This window comes from Parastagonospora nodorum (assembly GCF_000146915.1).
Source record: "Parastagonospora nodorum SN15 chromosome Unknown scaffold_2, whole genome shotgun sequence".
NCBI classification, from domain to species: domain Eukaryota; kingdom Fungi; phylum Ascomycota; class Dothideomycetes; order Pleosporales; family Phaeosphaeriaceae; genus Parastagonospora; species Parastagonospora nodorum.
In genome coordinates, this window is record NW_001884550.1 from 846,538 (window position 1) to 861,210 (window position 14,673).

The following is a 14,673-nucleotide window of genomic DNA, read 5'->3' on the forward strand; positions in this document are numbered from 1 at the left end:
CAGCAACCACTTTACCAAATTCTGGTCCACATGGAAGGAACTTCCGTCACGACATGTAGTGATGTTGGATATCAGTATATGTCCCCCAATGCAACACATTGCGAAGGCAATTATCCACCTGCCCATCAACCAATTGGCGTCGATATCGAGCCCGCACGAATGGCGCTCATATACCACACGCCGTTCTTGCAGCGTTTGGGATCCGATCTTGCATCTGTCACTCTTGATGCAGAGCAGCCGAACTTGTGGAACGACAAAATGCCAGCAGATGCATGGAGGGTGTCTAAGGCTAACGGACAAACATACTACAAATCGCTAAAGCCCTGGCTTTCAGGTTTTACCAACCCATACAATGACTATGAAATGCCGGAATTCTTTGTCGCGGCGATTCCCACTAATTCGACTACCGGGGTTTTGCGTCAGCACGCAATGAGATTCAATTCCTCCGTGCAGTGCAAATCAATCGAACGCACATCTTTCCCGTCCAATTGTCCGGGGAAAATGCCCTTCTTTACCGACATACGAAAGTCGAACGAAACTAGCATCCGAGTCTGCGTACCTGGTGAAGTTGGCGCCTTTCCATGGACCAAGTCGCGGAACCGACAAGACATTATCGAGGAACTCTATCTGGATCTATGGGACGGTGATGTGAGCATCGCGAATCCTAACGAAGGGCAAATACCCGTCAATGCGACAATCCGATGCGAAGCAAGAACGACGCGAGCCTATTTTGGACTGGGGAACTCACACAACAATAACACTTACAGCCCGTTGCTGACGCAGTGGCCGAGTCGCGACCAAATGGAAGAAAATTCCAACGACTGGGTCGAGACAGATTACTACAACGGATTCATACCATCTGAAATGTACGCAAGCCGAAGCTGTTCCTCATCCTCGCTAATTAGTTTAGGGATGACTATGAAGGAGAAGACCGTCCTCAACCATTCTTTCGCGGAGCTAGCCTGTCCGGTGAATGGCGAGTATCAGGACCACTGACTACCTCTGCAATCGCGCTGTTTGGAAACACCTCATGGATCCACAACGCAGTGGCATATACTGCAAACATGACCTGGAAATCTGCAAAAGACCGAACTACGGTATCATGGCATCAGCCGTGTGCAGGAATGCCTTTCGGACTCGTCCGTTCAAGTTACTCTGACTACCGCACATCCGATTTCTGCAGATTGAACTATCAAAATATTCTTCGCGGGCTTGAAACACAGCAATCCGACTGGCTAGGAGTCATACACGCATGGGTCAGGAAATTTGCACCGATTCAGCGCGATGTGGACAGGAACGTCATGGCGACGGTCGAATCTCTATTGCAAGTCAGCCTGTTCGCTGCCAATCGAGCACTCTTGACCTTCTACTCGCCGGACGTGGCTGCAAGAGATGAAACCGACCAAGGATATGAGGGTCGTATAATTCGTTCCTCACCAGGTATGAAGGTGCAGAAGCCTGTGCTAGGCAAGGCTGCAGTCATAACGTTGTCTCTTGTAATAGCACTGCAGCTCCTTGGCCTTGCTTATCTTGCTTACTACATCTATCACGTCCCTACGTGGTCCGGAGCCCTGGACGCAATGGCAATAGCTCGAATTGGAGCAAATCTTGGTAACGAAGGACTATTGCCTCCGATAGGTCCAGTAACTGCGAAGGATTACGATGCATTGCGGCACGTTGATGGTCTAATTGGACTTGGAGGGATTCAAGATGGTATGGATCAAACACAAAGGCTGTCGCCGAGTCCCACCAGTGATGACGGGAGCTCTGATGTCGAGCTTCAACTTGTTGAAACCAAGGGAGTGTATGTCAATGTGGAAGCCCAGAGTCCGTCACTGCAACTTGAGTTGGGCGCCTCCGGAATGATTGCTGCGCGTAGTGGAGATAGCGGTCTCGCAAGACGACGGAAGGATGAGGATGATAGCACGTCGCAGCCGATACTGAAGTGAGGTTTCTCACAGCAATGAATGAAAATCATTTACCTACAAATCGGACCATGATTTAGTGTACTACAGGTTCTCCAACCATGACTAGGATCGAAATATAAGCAGCACATCTGATGGTCTGAATCTGTACACACAGCCTTGGTAACAGTTCATGTAGCTTCCGGCTATGAGGTGCCACTGTCAGTGTTCCTTCATATCTAATAACCTGCAGTTGTGCAGGCAGGATGTTGAGATAGTGAAAAGCTAATAGCTAGAGACACAAAACCAGGTTTCGTTGATTATCAGATGCGTGCTTGAAGTCACATTTGGGAAAGACCGCGCGCATTCGGCCTTCATCGCACCGTAATTTCAATGAGCGATGGCGTGAGTCGTCGGCGCCAATGAGACCCACCTCGGCTATAAACGGTCGTAGAAGAAGCATTCATGGTATGCAGGATCAAATTCCTCTGCCGTCACCACCTCATTCGTAGTTATTCCATCCTCACTCCTCAAAGTTAAAATGTACAACAAAATTGAACAGGTGAAGTGATGTTGGCCGACGAACACAAGTTCAATCAGTCATAGTGGGGTACAGATGCGTGCTGATAAAGCCGTCTTTGCGCTAGTGCGATGTAGGGCGTGGTAGACAAGGGCGCCGCTTGCCCACCTATGGCAAGGATGGGCAATGAGTCGAAAAAAAGTTCCGACTATACATACTTACCTCTGGTACTCCGCCCTCATTTTACCACCATCCACATTTAACCAAGATTTCTTTACTATGTCAATTCCCGACGAGGAACAGCCTTTGCTGAGGCAAATCACCGAAGACGATACCAAGCATGATGAAGTCATTCTGGACTTTGAGCCTATGGACCCAGAGGACCCGAGGAACTGGAGTCCCGCATTCAAATGGTGCATCGTGCTGTTGCTTGCTAGCATGGCATTTACAGTGTATGTACCGGTTGTGTTTCTCGATTGCATGACCCTCGTCGCCACTCCATCTTCAACTTCCTCAATTATCGGTGTACCTCTTTACTTTTCCTTTCCTTCGTGTGGCGTGCACCGATCGTGTGGCATCGCGTCCCAGAAGTTCACATTCGTCTACACTTTTTTTCGGTCTTTTTTTGAAGACAATACAGTCGTCTTGAAGCACCAAAGCTAACGCATAGCAGAACTTTCACATGCATCGGCGTCGTACCAATTGCGAACCGAATCGTCGAGGATCTTGACGGCCATTCTTCTTCCTCGTCGACATCAGCACTACTGGTGACGATCTGGGAGTTGGGCGAAGCCGCTGGACCTCTTCTGAACGCCCCATTGTCTGAAGTCGTCGGTCGTGCTCCCGTCATGCATGGATGCAACGTTTTTTTCATTCTATTTACTCTCATCGCTGCCACTTCGCAGTCTTCCAAAATCTTCATTGCAGCACGTATGCTGACGGGTATTGCTGTTGCCGCCAACGTACTCAATCCGGCGATCATCGGCGACATGTTCGAGAGCGAGAAGAGAGGGAGCGCGATGAGTCTAATCATGCTTGCACCACTCATTGGAGGCGCTATTGCCCCGGCAATCAGTGGTGCAATTGCGCAGACTCTCGGGTGGAGACAGGTGATGTACATGGCGGCCGGCTTGGCTATTCTGTGCGAGGTCTTGTTCCTCACTTGCTTTCAAGAGACGTACAAGATGGCCATTCTGCGACGTAGGGTCAGGAAGATACAGCAAGAAAGTGGCGAATTTGATGTTGTCAAGGTCACGAGCAAGCGGGAAAGTGCGTTGAAGATCTGGCACTCCGCCACCCGCCCGTTCTCAGTGCTCTTCGGATCAAGCGTCTTGATGCTGTTGTCGCTCTTTGCATCTATCGCATTCAGCTACTTTTATGTCATGTGTATCTCTTTACCCCAAGTCCTGGAGGAGGAGTATAATTTTACACCCGCACAGGTTGGATCTGCCTTCCTGTCGATGAGTAAGTTTGAAAATAAGCTTGTTGTCGCCAATTACTCACCATTTCCCCAGGTTTCGGCTCTTTTCTGGCTGTCATCTGCTGCAACTTCGGCCTCGACAGGATCTACGTTAAGCTTCGTGGGTCTGACGATGCGAAGGGTAAGCCTGAGTATCGACTTCCTCTGGCTATACTCGGTGGCTTCGCGCTTCCCCTGACTATCACTGCGTATGGATGGATAGCTCAACTCCGACTCCCAGTACCGCTGCTACTTGTTGCGGCGGGTCTATTGGACCTCTCAATCCTTCTTACGATTGTTCCGCTTCAGGCATACATCGTGGACGCATGTGGTCTTTTCTCGGCGTCTGCGATGACAGGCGTTATTGTCACGAGATGTCTAGCGGGTACTTTCCTACCACTCACGACGGCCCCATTGGCCGAGCTTCTTGGATACGGGTGGGGTTTTACTTGCCTCGGTGCACTGAGCTTGGTTCTTGCGATCATCCCTGTACTGATTCTACGTTACGGCGAGAAATGGCGACAGCAATCCGCGTTCACGAAGGACGAATGAACTGTTCTCAGATGAGCAGAGCATGAGTATGATCAGAGCTTAATATAACATAGACTCCACATGTGACCGGAACACGACTTATCATTTATTAGTCTCCGGTCCATGGGTTCCACGACATTTTTGTATTTATCCAAGCCCCTCTTTGCAATGCTACCGATAGTCACATACAATGTGTATTACGCTTAGGCAAACATCATGGAATACCGCTTTTCCTTTCGGGGCGTTTGACCAGAATACGACTCTGGTCTAGTTGTCAATTTACTGGGAGGACTGACTGGTGTAGGTATCCCGTCCATGGGCGCCGTCATCGGACCGCTCCGCCAATCAGTGTCCCGCTTCTGGAGCATCACCTCTGGAATCGTCTTGGAGAACGTCTCCCATGATGTGTTCGCATCGTCTTCTGCTGCTTTATTGCTCCTACCAGCGACGTCGAGACTTCTGTTATCCGCCAATTTGGGAGACAGCATCGTACCTCTGTTGCTCGACACCTCGTGCGACCGTGACCTTCTATGGTCATGCATATCGTGTCTTTTCGAAGAATAGGACGCGGAAGCTCCTTCCACAGTATGCAACGTAATGCGCGGACTCAACAGTGCATCTATCCCGAGTGTGTGGTCAACATCTTCAGGTTTTAGTAAACCTCTATGCGGATCGTCCTGCCGGATAAACGATATGGATTCATCCGAGCTCGTGGCATTTTCGTTAATGTTGCGTGCGTCACCAATGGTTTTGTAACGTGCCATTGATATCGCCTGCATTTCAAGTTGGAATCGAAGAGCATCTTCAGAGAGGTTGCCTGCAACGGCTTGAGCTACACTTTTTAGCTCATATCTCGTGATACATACAGGGTACAGTATAGTTATGGGCAAGAAGAACAACTTACCATACGTGCCTGTCATATCATCGGCAGGATAACACTTCAAATAGGACTTGAGTCGTGCGGTACCGATTGTATCGAATTGTCGCTGATCTGGTGACGTGTCGCGAGGGAGCGAGCGGCGCATGTCAAAGAAAGAATTTGCCGAAGGAAAGACGACAGGATTTCTCGATAGCTCTAAGATTTGTAGCGTTTTCATTCCACCAATAGCCAGTGGCAAACCCTGGATCCTGTTGTCGGAAAGAAGCAAAGATTGGAGTGCGGTCAAACGTGATATCGCGCTTGGTATGGCACGTAGCATGTTTCCCCTCAAGTCCAGCGCTACAAGAGAATTCAGTAGCAGAAGTGGCTGTGGGATAGTCTCGAGATGATTGTATCCGAGGTCTAGACGGCGGAGGTTTGTGCATAGGCCCATGCTCTGTGGCACAGTCCGGATGAAATTCCAGCTCAGATCTAGTTTCTGTGTGCGCTTCCATACCCAGGTCTGCACAGTTTCGGAAGGAATATCGACAATGTGTGCTTTTGTCAGAGTTATAGCGTCGAAATCCAGTTTACTTTCTGCGACATCATCTTGTTGATCATCTACTCTAGCCACATGTTCGACTTTGCCTTCTTCTGAGATAGCGTTAAATTTCATCCCAGGGGGGCTTCCTGTCTCCAACTCCGGCGGGGTGGCATCATCAAAGCCGTTTGGCGTGCCTCCAGATTGCGCCAAAACAGCGTCGAGAGCACTGGCTTGGTCTTTCCAAAGCCGATCTGAGAAAACCTCCGACCTGAGAGCTTCTAGGATCTGATCTTGTAAACTCCAAGGTTGCCATAGAAGCCATTTTCTAAATTGTATGTAGGTGGCTTCTTGTCCAGGCATGGTAAACGTAACATGGGCTCCTGGTAGCACCGGCTCGTCGCTGGTTTCAACTACCTGACCAAGGAAGCCTTCTCCATGCAGCGATGTGTCAGAATTATCATGGTTCGAAAGCAACAAGGCTGACCAGCGCTGTGACAGCCTCCGATGGTCTTCTTCCATTAGTTTCGAAAGCCTTTGGCTGTGGCGGACAACTTGATCCTGTAGACTGTCCTCTCCCCACGAACTTCGCGTGAGGCTGTCTCTTATGGAGTTCACTTCCATCCGTGCAATCTGCAGTATTGTTGCATGTTGCGATGCGTCACCCGAGATTGAATCATCCCTGACAACGACGTTGGTGTCAATGATCGTATCAAGCCAAGCATACTCTGCAGGGGATTCGGCATCTTCTGCTGAATGCTGTAGAGTGAGCTTCTCATACTGGCGTTCAGCTTGCTCCAGGCTGATTAGGGAAGCGCGATGGTCTAGCTCAAGGCTTTGTAGAGTGGTCCGCTCTTGATCGTCCTCGGCGACGTTACTGAAGTGTTGTGGAATGGATCTACTTGTGTGAGCACATTTCAAAGAATTGAAGCAGTTGTACGAACGTTCTTCTTGCTACCTTCTCGACGGTGTTGATCGTACCGAGCATCAAGGCGATGTTTGACTTGTATGCTTCAATCGCAGCCCTCAACACAACTATCTTTGGCTTTTGGAAGACTACCCAATTGACTCTGCTGACGAACTTGAACTTCCCATCTCTCCCATCTTTTCCATTAGTCATGCTTCGTAGACTCTCTGCCGCATTCAGGACTTCGGTAAACATTTCCACGCTCGCAGTCGTCATATCTCGAACCATGTCAGAACAGTGAGCATAGTAGCTCGAATCGCTAATCTTTCCCATGGTATCCTTTAGAGTGTTCAGTATTGTGCAAAATGTGCGTATCTCACTACTGATCATCCGGGCTTCTTGGCCGGCTGAACCGATATCAGAAGCGAGCTGGGACAGCACCAGGGCGACCTTTGTGCCGGCTGATACGATGCCGACGATACTTCCTGCGAGTTCTGCCATGCCGACGCTGATGTTCTGATGATGCAAACGACAATGATAGCATTTGGCTCATATATGCAAGAAGTTGGCATACCGGTCAGGCTGAAGGACTCTGACAGGGGCCTAACCGCCGTGGCTGTGTGGCTGTGCTTCGATACGTGGCTATACATGCAAGAGCAACCTGCATCTCGCAATTTGAAACAAGGCATCTGTCGAGGCTGTTTCCAGAATACACAGGTAAGTCTTTACAGCAAATTCCAAAGTCTGTACGGACGTAACGCTCACACAAGAGCACCCTGGTGATGTACACCATCGAGTAAGTGTCCTATCTTCTTCTAGTCACTACTTGGATGGGCACTTGAATCATAACCCTCAATTCGACGATCATCCCCGGCGGATATTGTCATGATGTTCCGTTGGGCATGTGAGATGAACTACCTTGGAAGAGAGTCTCGTGGCCTGCCCCTAGATGGTCTTCTCTAGTGATCCCGACTTCGTATCGCAAATTGATGCAAATGAGCATATGTCTATCGAGACAATTATAAGTGAAAGGCTAGAAGTCAACGACAGAATCAGCACGGATGGGTTGCAGTGTTAAGCCGAACATCTCGGTATTACGTTTCTCCGAATGACGAAGCGGGTCGTGAACCGTCGCAACCATAGCGCAACCCTCCAGCATCAACTTTCCCAGACAATTGCCAACAATCCCACGATGCAACTTTCAATAGCAACTCTCGCCTCCCTGGCATCCAGCGCATCCGCCGCCCGCTTCCTCCTCCAAATCCCCACCACCGGGCTCCTAAACCCCTCAACCCTCCCGTCCACAACGCACGCAACCCTTCAATCCAGCGGCGAACCTCTCGACGCCTACCTCACGCGCTCCAACACGTTCAATTTCGCCAATGTCAGCGAGGGCTCGTATCTCGCGACCGTGCATTGCCGCGACTACATCTTCGAGCCGCTGCGCATCGATGTCAGCCTCGAGGAGGCCGTTGAGGGAAGCGGCGAGAAGAAAGAGGTCGTGAAGGCGTGGCAGACGTTTTTGGGGAATGAGTGGGATAACAAGGGTGAGAGCAGGGGTGAAGGCGGGAACGGGCTGGTGATTGAGGCCAGGGTGGTTGGGACCAAGTTCTACTACCAAGAGCGCGGTGGATGTGAGTCTTGATGGGAGCACACGTTACTGGGACGATGCTAACGAGTACAGTCTCGCCATTGTCTTTCTTGAAGAACCCCATGATCCTCATGGCAGTCGTGTCTATGGGTCTGATGTTCGGAATGCCCAAGCTCATGGAGAACAGTAAGTTTCACGACACACGCGAGTTACACTCAGGACTGACACTCATACAGTGGACCCGGAAATGAAGCAGGAATTCGAGGAGATGCAGAAGAATGGCGTCCTCGGATCAGGTACCACAAACACTGCCCAGCAGCTCCAGAACTTCGATCTCGCGTCTTGGATGGCTGGCAAGACCGACTCTGGCAGTGCGAGCACTGCTCGTGCGCCGAAGCAGGAGGGTCAGGCTAAGCTGCGGTAGAAGGGTTGCGGTTGCATATACGAGAGGTGTCTAGATAGAAAGCTGAATGAAGCATCATGAACTACTTTTAGATTCATTTCCAAGACTATATCGCACCAGCTGCAGCATCAGCACCACAACCATAAAACCCCACGTGTTTGCCCTGGACACCAAAGTGCGCAAAGGTCCGACATCAGGTTGTCATCTCGATGACCCGAAGATATTTACAACGCTACTCGTTTCCAAATCCTACTCTTGCTAGGTGCCAATCAACCTCAACAAGTTGCAGTCAATACACTGTTAGTCCTTACCTGCAACAGGCGGCTGCTGATGCGCGAAGCGAATTGTCCTCTGTATCTCCTGAGAACCACGCGACTCGTCATTCACCACCTTACGTCTTGTAGGTTCTTCCTCATCTCGAGCCTGTGTTGCGACCGCCGATAGAGGAGCTGGTGTAGGTGCTTGAGAAGTTACCCTGGAAGTACTCCCCGAGCCGTGGCCAGAGGGGATGATTGACCGCCCGATGCGCACCACGCGCTGAGGTAGCGTATCTCCGCTACGTAGTCCTCCTGTGCGTCTGCGGAGTCTAGCTTCTGCATCCGAGTCTTCGTTTCGTCCTGAGATGTGGAAGGGGACGGGCTCGTCTTCTTCACTGCGTGCGATGGATAGGGCATTGGATAGTGTCCTTGGGATGATGAAGCCGAGTTTAGCCATTGGGATGCTGAGACCGTGGACGACCTGCGTACAGTGTTAGTGTTAGACTTGATCAAGATGCGGCCTTTGTTGACTTACGATAGAGCAAATGCAGAGAAACCAAATGACCACATTCATCACCTCGATCAGGTATTGTGCATCCTCCCTTATCTCTCCGTCTACCTTGATCTTCCTCAGGAACTCTAGGCTGACGTAGAGGTAGAAGATTGCGCTGACCCCGATCGGTCCAAAGAAACCCACGAAGAGAGCCTGTCGCTTCTGCTCGATCTGCGGAATGTATTTATGCATAGCATACACAATCGGTGGCCGTCGAAGCAGCAGTACCAGAATGCCGAGGAATATCAGGCGGTGGATAGGGATTACGCTATTGTGTGCGAACTCAGCCCATGGGCAGACGGCACCGAACCAAATGAAGATGGTGACATTAAGGAGCATGTCGATAGTGGGCTGGAATGAGTCGTCCATTGTCTCCAGCCGAAACCAATCGTCCCACGTGAAGGTGTTGCCAGCGATGAAGCAAGCAAGCACGTCATCACTGCCAATCATTCCAACAGTCCCGACAATAAATAGCTAAATGAGATCAGTTTTATTTCTTAGACAAGTTCTTCGTCACTTACAGCCAGCGTGATTGCAAAAACCAAGAAGCTCTCACGATCAACATACTTCCTCTCCTCGGCCCAATGCAGCAGCTCCTTCGCGATCCACCCAACTGTCGCACCATATACCACACTCAGAATGATAGTGTATCCCCATGTTTCTCCAAACCACAAGCCCATTGCAGTCTTGACGCTGTCGTCCGAGCCCTGTCCACCGTGCCCAATATGCATGATCAGATACAGCGGCAAGAACAAGAACGGATACCCAAGGCCATCATTCGCACCCGACTCCGCAATGACGATCTTCTGCAACTCTTTCGGGATATTTTTATCTGCAAATTTGCCTTTGACAATCGAGTTCGACAACACAGGATCGGTGGGCGTGACACAAGCACCGACCGCGAGAGCTTGTAGGAAGTTGATATGCGGCACAAATGCAAAGACGAGTAGGCTAGTAGCAATCCACATCACCGTCATGCCTGGCCCAAGCAGGAGAGCGAGACTCTTCCATTCTGTCTTCAGGTACTTCGATGGAAGTTGCACGCCTGCGAGAACAAGCTGCACACCGAGAACCAGACGGGTGAAATAGAGCGTGATGGACTCTAAGACCTCCGGCTCTTGCAGCGCATATTCCTCCGGACGCACAAAATTGGTCGCATGTGGCGAGAAGATGAGTCCCGCAACGAGCGAGATTACTAGTGCATGATTAAGATTTACATCTAAGCTTTCTGGTCAAGACATTGCTTACATGCTTCAGAGAGGTAGAACTTCTCCTTCAAAAGATACGAGACAAGTCCAAAGACAGTGATGAAGCCTCCCAAAGTCGCGCACACAATGTTGAAATTCGTAATCGCGAGGGTAGGCATGATCGATGCGGGATTTTCCTGGTCGCACGCTTGTGGTCCTGCAAGCTGAGCTTATGTCACTTTTCCTGTTCCAAAGCAAACGAGACGTGTGTGGGAAGTCGCGATCATTGGGCAGTTCTACCAGGCTGAGAGTGAATACTTCTTGGTCGGAATCGCTGGGAATTGTCTATGAAAGATGGTGAGAGGCAGTGCACGATTGGGGATCCCCAGACTCTATTAGCGCCTTGGCTGACAGCTTGACGGCGATATTTGCGGCTTGATTATTTGCTTGGTATTTGAGCACCAGCGATGTTGTCACCACAAAGCAATGTAAGCAGGGTCCTGCTGATCCGATGGCCTGAAGCTATACACAGTATTGCCAGACTTCGTATACAACGGCAACACCCTGTGTATAGCTTCAGGCCGTTAAATGAGCTGCCACGTGTTAGCATCCTGGTTGCCAGTGGATACCTACAGTATTCGAGCATATTGAACAAACATACTGATAATTGTGTGCACTCATTCAGTGCGGACTGCATGCCAAAATTTAAAGAAAAGGTTTCGCAGGGCTATATACAAGGATTCGCCAATGTCCCTCTCAACACACTTATATGTTCGCCGCTGCTGCTACATCGGGTCCGTAGCCCACCTGAGGGTATGGCTCACCTGGGGCCATGAAATTTGTCTTTGGGTTCTTCTCCGCCTTTGCTGCTGAGCAACGGGCCATGGTCGGTGAGCTGTATGAAATTAGCATGAGTTGTTACTTGTACAGACTGAAATACGTACTTTCTCGATATTGAGTCTGTGAAGAAGAAATTCTTGATAGGCAGCTCAAGAGCCTGGCCGGATGCTTGTGCACCCTTGTTGTTGTCGACTAATTGGACCTTGCTCAAGCCAGGTAGTGACACAGGCTCGACGAGGTCGTATCTCCGAAGCGCGGGAGAAATCTCCTCCATGCGGTCACGGAGAGCCTCAACATCGTCATAAGGTAACTCAGCACCGAAGTATTCCGAAGCAGCACGAATGATTTTCCAGTCTTCCCTTGATGCGCCGGGAAGGCCGACAGCAGCGCGGGACATTTGTACACGGCCCTCAGTGTTGACGTATGTGACGGACTTCTCGGTGTACGCAGCACCTGGGAGAACGACGTCGGCAAATTGCGCACCTCGGTCACCGTGGTGGCCCTGGTAGACGATGAAGGCGTCCTTGGGCAGGTCGGCCTCGTTGATCTCATCTGCACCAAGCAGCCAGATAAACTTGGCCTTCGTGTTGGCAACCTCGGGCGAGGGCACAGTAAATCCAACATCGTAGGCTCCAGTTCGGGATGCTGTTCGCTGGAGAATGTTGTAACCGTTCCAATCCTCAGCATGGAAAGTGTCCTTGTGCTTCTCCACAAACGAGCCAACCTGCTCGAAGAACGACTTCGCATCGGGATGCTCGGCAACGGCGCTTCCAACAATGATCATGGGCTTCTTAGCCGACTGCAGCTTCTTGGCGAAGTCACCAGTAAGAGCAGTCTTCAGGTCATTGGCATTCTTTCCAAGGTTTGTGTACTCGAAGGTGCTCTCGAAGTCTTCACCAACTACGCCAATCTCGAGATCTGACCTCAGCCACCCCTTCCGGATGCGGGCGTTGAGCACAGCAGCCTCGTGTCGAGGGTTGGTACCGATGAGAAGGATGACATCAGCCTCCTCCACACCGTAGAGCCTGGAGTTGAAAGAGTAGTTGGACCGGACATCAATGCCGTGAGCAATGGGTTGACTACCGCCGGGCTGGTCAAGAGCCAAGTTGTCAGACCCCAGCCTATTGGCTAGGTCCTTCATGGCGACAAGAGTCTCCGTCTCGACGAGGTGGACCGGCAACAGCCTTGAACTCGTTGCCTTTGGGCGCGATCTTCTTGTAGGCGTTGCCAATCTCTACAAGCGCCTGCTCCCAAGTGGCGGGCTGGAAGGAGCCTTCGGAGCGGATGAGGGGGTTGACCAGACGCTGTGTGCTAAGCGCATCGCAGGCGAAACGGGTCTTGTCGTTGATCCATTCCTCGTTGATGTCCTCGTTCAGTCGTGGAACAACACGCATGACCTGAAGACCTCTGGAGTCAACACGAACATTCGAACCTAGACCGTCAAGCACGTCGATTGTCTCGGTCTTGTAGAGTTCCCAGGGACGAGCCTTGAACGCGTAGGGCTTCGAGGTGAGGGCGCCAACGGGGCAAAGATCGATGACGTTTCCGGAGAGCTCGGAGTCGAGGGCGGTTTCGATGTAGGTGCCGATTTCGAGGTCGTTGCCACGGCCGAAGGAACCGAATTCTGGTGCGCCAGCAATGTCGTTGGAGAAACGGACGCATCGTGTGCAGTGGATACACCTGTTCATGGAAGTCTGGTCTCGTCAGCACGTCGCCTGTCGTGAGCTCGCTGACAGTCCTACCTTGATGAGAGGTCCAACGTTCTTGTCTTCCACGGCACGCTTGCCCTCAATCTCGTGGAATCGTCCACGGTCGCCACCATATCGCATCGACTGGTCCTGAAGATCACATTCTCCTCCCTGATCGCAGATAGGGCAGTCGAGCGGATGGTTGGCCAGGAGAAATTCCATGACACCTTCTCTCGCCTTGTGGACGAGGGGCGAGTCTGTCTTGACCACCATTCCGGGCTGGACGGGCCATGCGCACGACGCAACCGGCTTGGGAGCCCGCTCCACCTCCACCAAACACATACGACAACTTCCAGCAATCATCAACTTCTCATGGTAGCAGTATCGGGGGATGGTGGCTCCGGCCTTTTCGCAGGCCTGGATGAGGGCGGCGCCGGCTGTTTGGGGCATTAGGATCGTGTATACAGCCTGCTTGGTGCATCAGAGACTCGCGTACCTTCAATCTGAACCTTCTTTCCATCTGTGATGCCGATTAGCAAGTTTCCTCAGCGACAATGGACAGTGGCACAAACCGATGGTGAGCTCGATTTCTGCGGGCCGTGTGGCGGACGCAGCAAAGGCCCGGCTGCCATTGAATCCTGCACGCAGCGCAGGCCTCTTCAGCGACCGGACTAGATGTTGCCGCAGCATGGTGAAGCTTCAGGTTGCGAGGGTTGGTGCACTGCGAAGCTCGACCCGGTCGTTGACGATAGGTCTTGCGCTTGGCATGCTGGGGTCTCTTACGAAGTAAGCGCATCCGTCCGGGCGTGGATTGGCAGGAGCGACATGGTCCGTGCCCTCCACAAATTTCGGACACAGGTATAAGAAGAAGAGCATCCCCGGCCCCCTCACACGCAAGTCACTCATTCGGTCGCAATTTATTGTTCTGCAGCTTGGACATCCACCTCGCTGCGGTCTATTACGCGTCCTAGAGCACGACTCACCGTGCGAGGTAGCTGGAGCAGATGAGGTTTTCTGATGATATCTTGTTCCTTACCAACGTCGCTACATTCCTTTTGACATGACCAATTACTGTGTATACCTTCAGGCCATCGGATCGGACATCGTCCGTCTGCTGCTAGATCGCTTGGGTGGATATATCCTGTGCCAATGCTGCGTAAAACGACCTGTGGCCTGAATGAAGACGACTGGACGCAGTCTGAGAACAACTCTTGTCGTCAGAAGAAAATTCAACGGCACTATGAAGTCCTCGCATCCACAGCGCAGGCAAGATAGTCATGAGCATGGAAAGTTGAGTGCCTGCCTTGAATATATGATCCTGAAGCGGCACGCAGCTCTTTGGCAGACCGTCCAAATGACTTTTGTCCCGGCAAATATCTCCAGGCTCGACTAACCTGAATAAGGCGTAGATGTAAACTCCAAACGTTCTGTCA

General features: G+C 51.2%; 6 protein-coding genes across 6 annotated transcripts; 3 read left to right on the plus strand and 3 right to left on the minus strand.

Moving 5' to 3' along the window:
- Nucleotides 1–30: 30 nt before the first annotated feature.
- SNOG_01465 (hypothetical protein) lies at nt 31–1,949 on the plus strand (the record flags this gene model as incomplete). Its single annotated transcript, XM_001792051.1, has 2 exons — nt 31–866; nt 911–1,949. 2 exons carry the CDS (start codon nt 31–33, stop codon nt 1,947–1,949), a joined length of 1,875 nt encoding a protein of 624 aa, XP_001792103.1.
- A 754-nt stretch (nt 1,950–2,703) lies between these two features.
- On the plus strand, nt 2,704–4,435 carry SNOG_01466 (hypothetical protein; the record flags this gene model as incomplete). Its single annotated transcript, XM_001792052.1, has 3 exons — nt 2,704–2,876; nt 3,098–3,888; nt 3,939–4,435. 3 exons carry the CDS (start codon nt 2,704–2,706, stop codon nt 4,433–4,435), a joined length of 1,461 nt encoding a protein of 486 aa, XP_001792104.1.
- A 182-nt stretch (nt 4,436–4,617) lies between these two features.
- On the minus strand, nt 4,618–7,222 carry SNOG_01467 (hypothetical protein; the record flags this gene model as incomplete). The annotated part of the gene is made up of 3 exons (XM_001792053.1): nt 4,618–5,246; nt 5,319–6,712; nt 6,759–7,222. The coding sequence occupies 3 exons, from the start codon at nt 7,220–7,222 to the stop codon at nt 4,618–4,620; spliced, it is 2,487 nt and encodes an 828-aa protein (XP_001792105.1).
- A 691-nt stretch (nt 7,223–7,913) lies between these two features.
- On the plus strand, nt 7,914–8,736 carry SNOG_01468 (hypothetical protein; the record flags this gene model as incomplete). The annotated part of the gene is made up of 3 exons (XM_001792054.1): nt 7,914–8,355; nt 8,406–8,498; nt 8,549–8,736. 3 exons carry the CDS (start codon nt 7,914–7,916, stop codon nt 8,734–8,736), a joined length of 723 nt encoding a protein of 240 aa, XP_001792106.1.
- Nucleotides 8,737–9,015: 279 nt separating this feature from the next.
- On the minus strand, nt 9,016–10,891 carry SNOG_01469 (hypothetical protein; the record flags this gene model as incomplete). Its single annotated transcript, XM_001792055.1, has 4 exons — nt 9,016–9,453; nt 9,508–9,999; nt 10,047–10,720; nt 10,774–10,891. 4 exons carry the CDS (start codon nt 10,889–10,891, stop codon nt 9,016–9,018), a joined length of 1,722 nt encoding a protein of 573 aa, XP_001792107.1.
- A 458-nt stretch (nt 10,892–11,349) lies between these two features.
- On the minus strand, nt 11,350–13,995 carry SNOG_01470 (hypothetical protein). The gene is made up of 6 exons (XM_001792056.1): nt 13,813–13,995; nt 13,737–13,760; nt 13,295–13,677; nt 12,744–13,246; nt 11,657–12,577; nt 11,350–11,607 (listed from the first exon to the last, which is right to left on the minus strand). The coding sequence occupies exons 1-6, from the start codon at nt 13,928–13,930 to the stop codon at nt 11,478–11,480; spliced, it is 2,079 nt and encodes a 692-aa protein (XP_001792108.1). The 5' UTR covers nt 13,931–13,995; the 3' UTR covers nt 11,350–11,477.
- Between the last annotated feature and the right edge of the window lie 678 nt (nt 13,996–14,673).

Bases quoted from the DNA above. Each gene is read 5' to 3' on its own strand.
- SNOG_01470 (XM_001792056.1), bottom strand. From the start codon at position 13,930: ATGCTGCGGCAACATCTAGTCCGGTCGCTGAAGAGGCCTGCGCTGCGT. The intron at 13,678-13,736 runs GTACGCGAGTCT...TGCCCCAAACAG, and splicing joins AAAGAAGGTTCAGATTGAAG to CCGGCGCCGCCCTCATCCAG. The intron at 12,578-12,743 runs GTTCAAGGCTGT...TTTCAACTCCAG, and splicing joins ATCGCGCCCAAAGGCAACGA to GCTCTACGGTGTGGAGGAGG.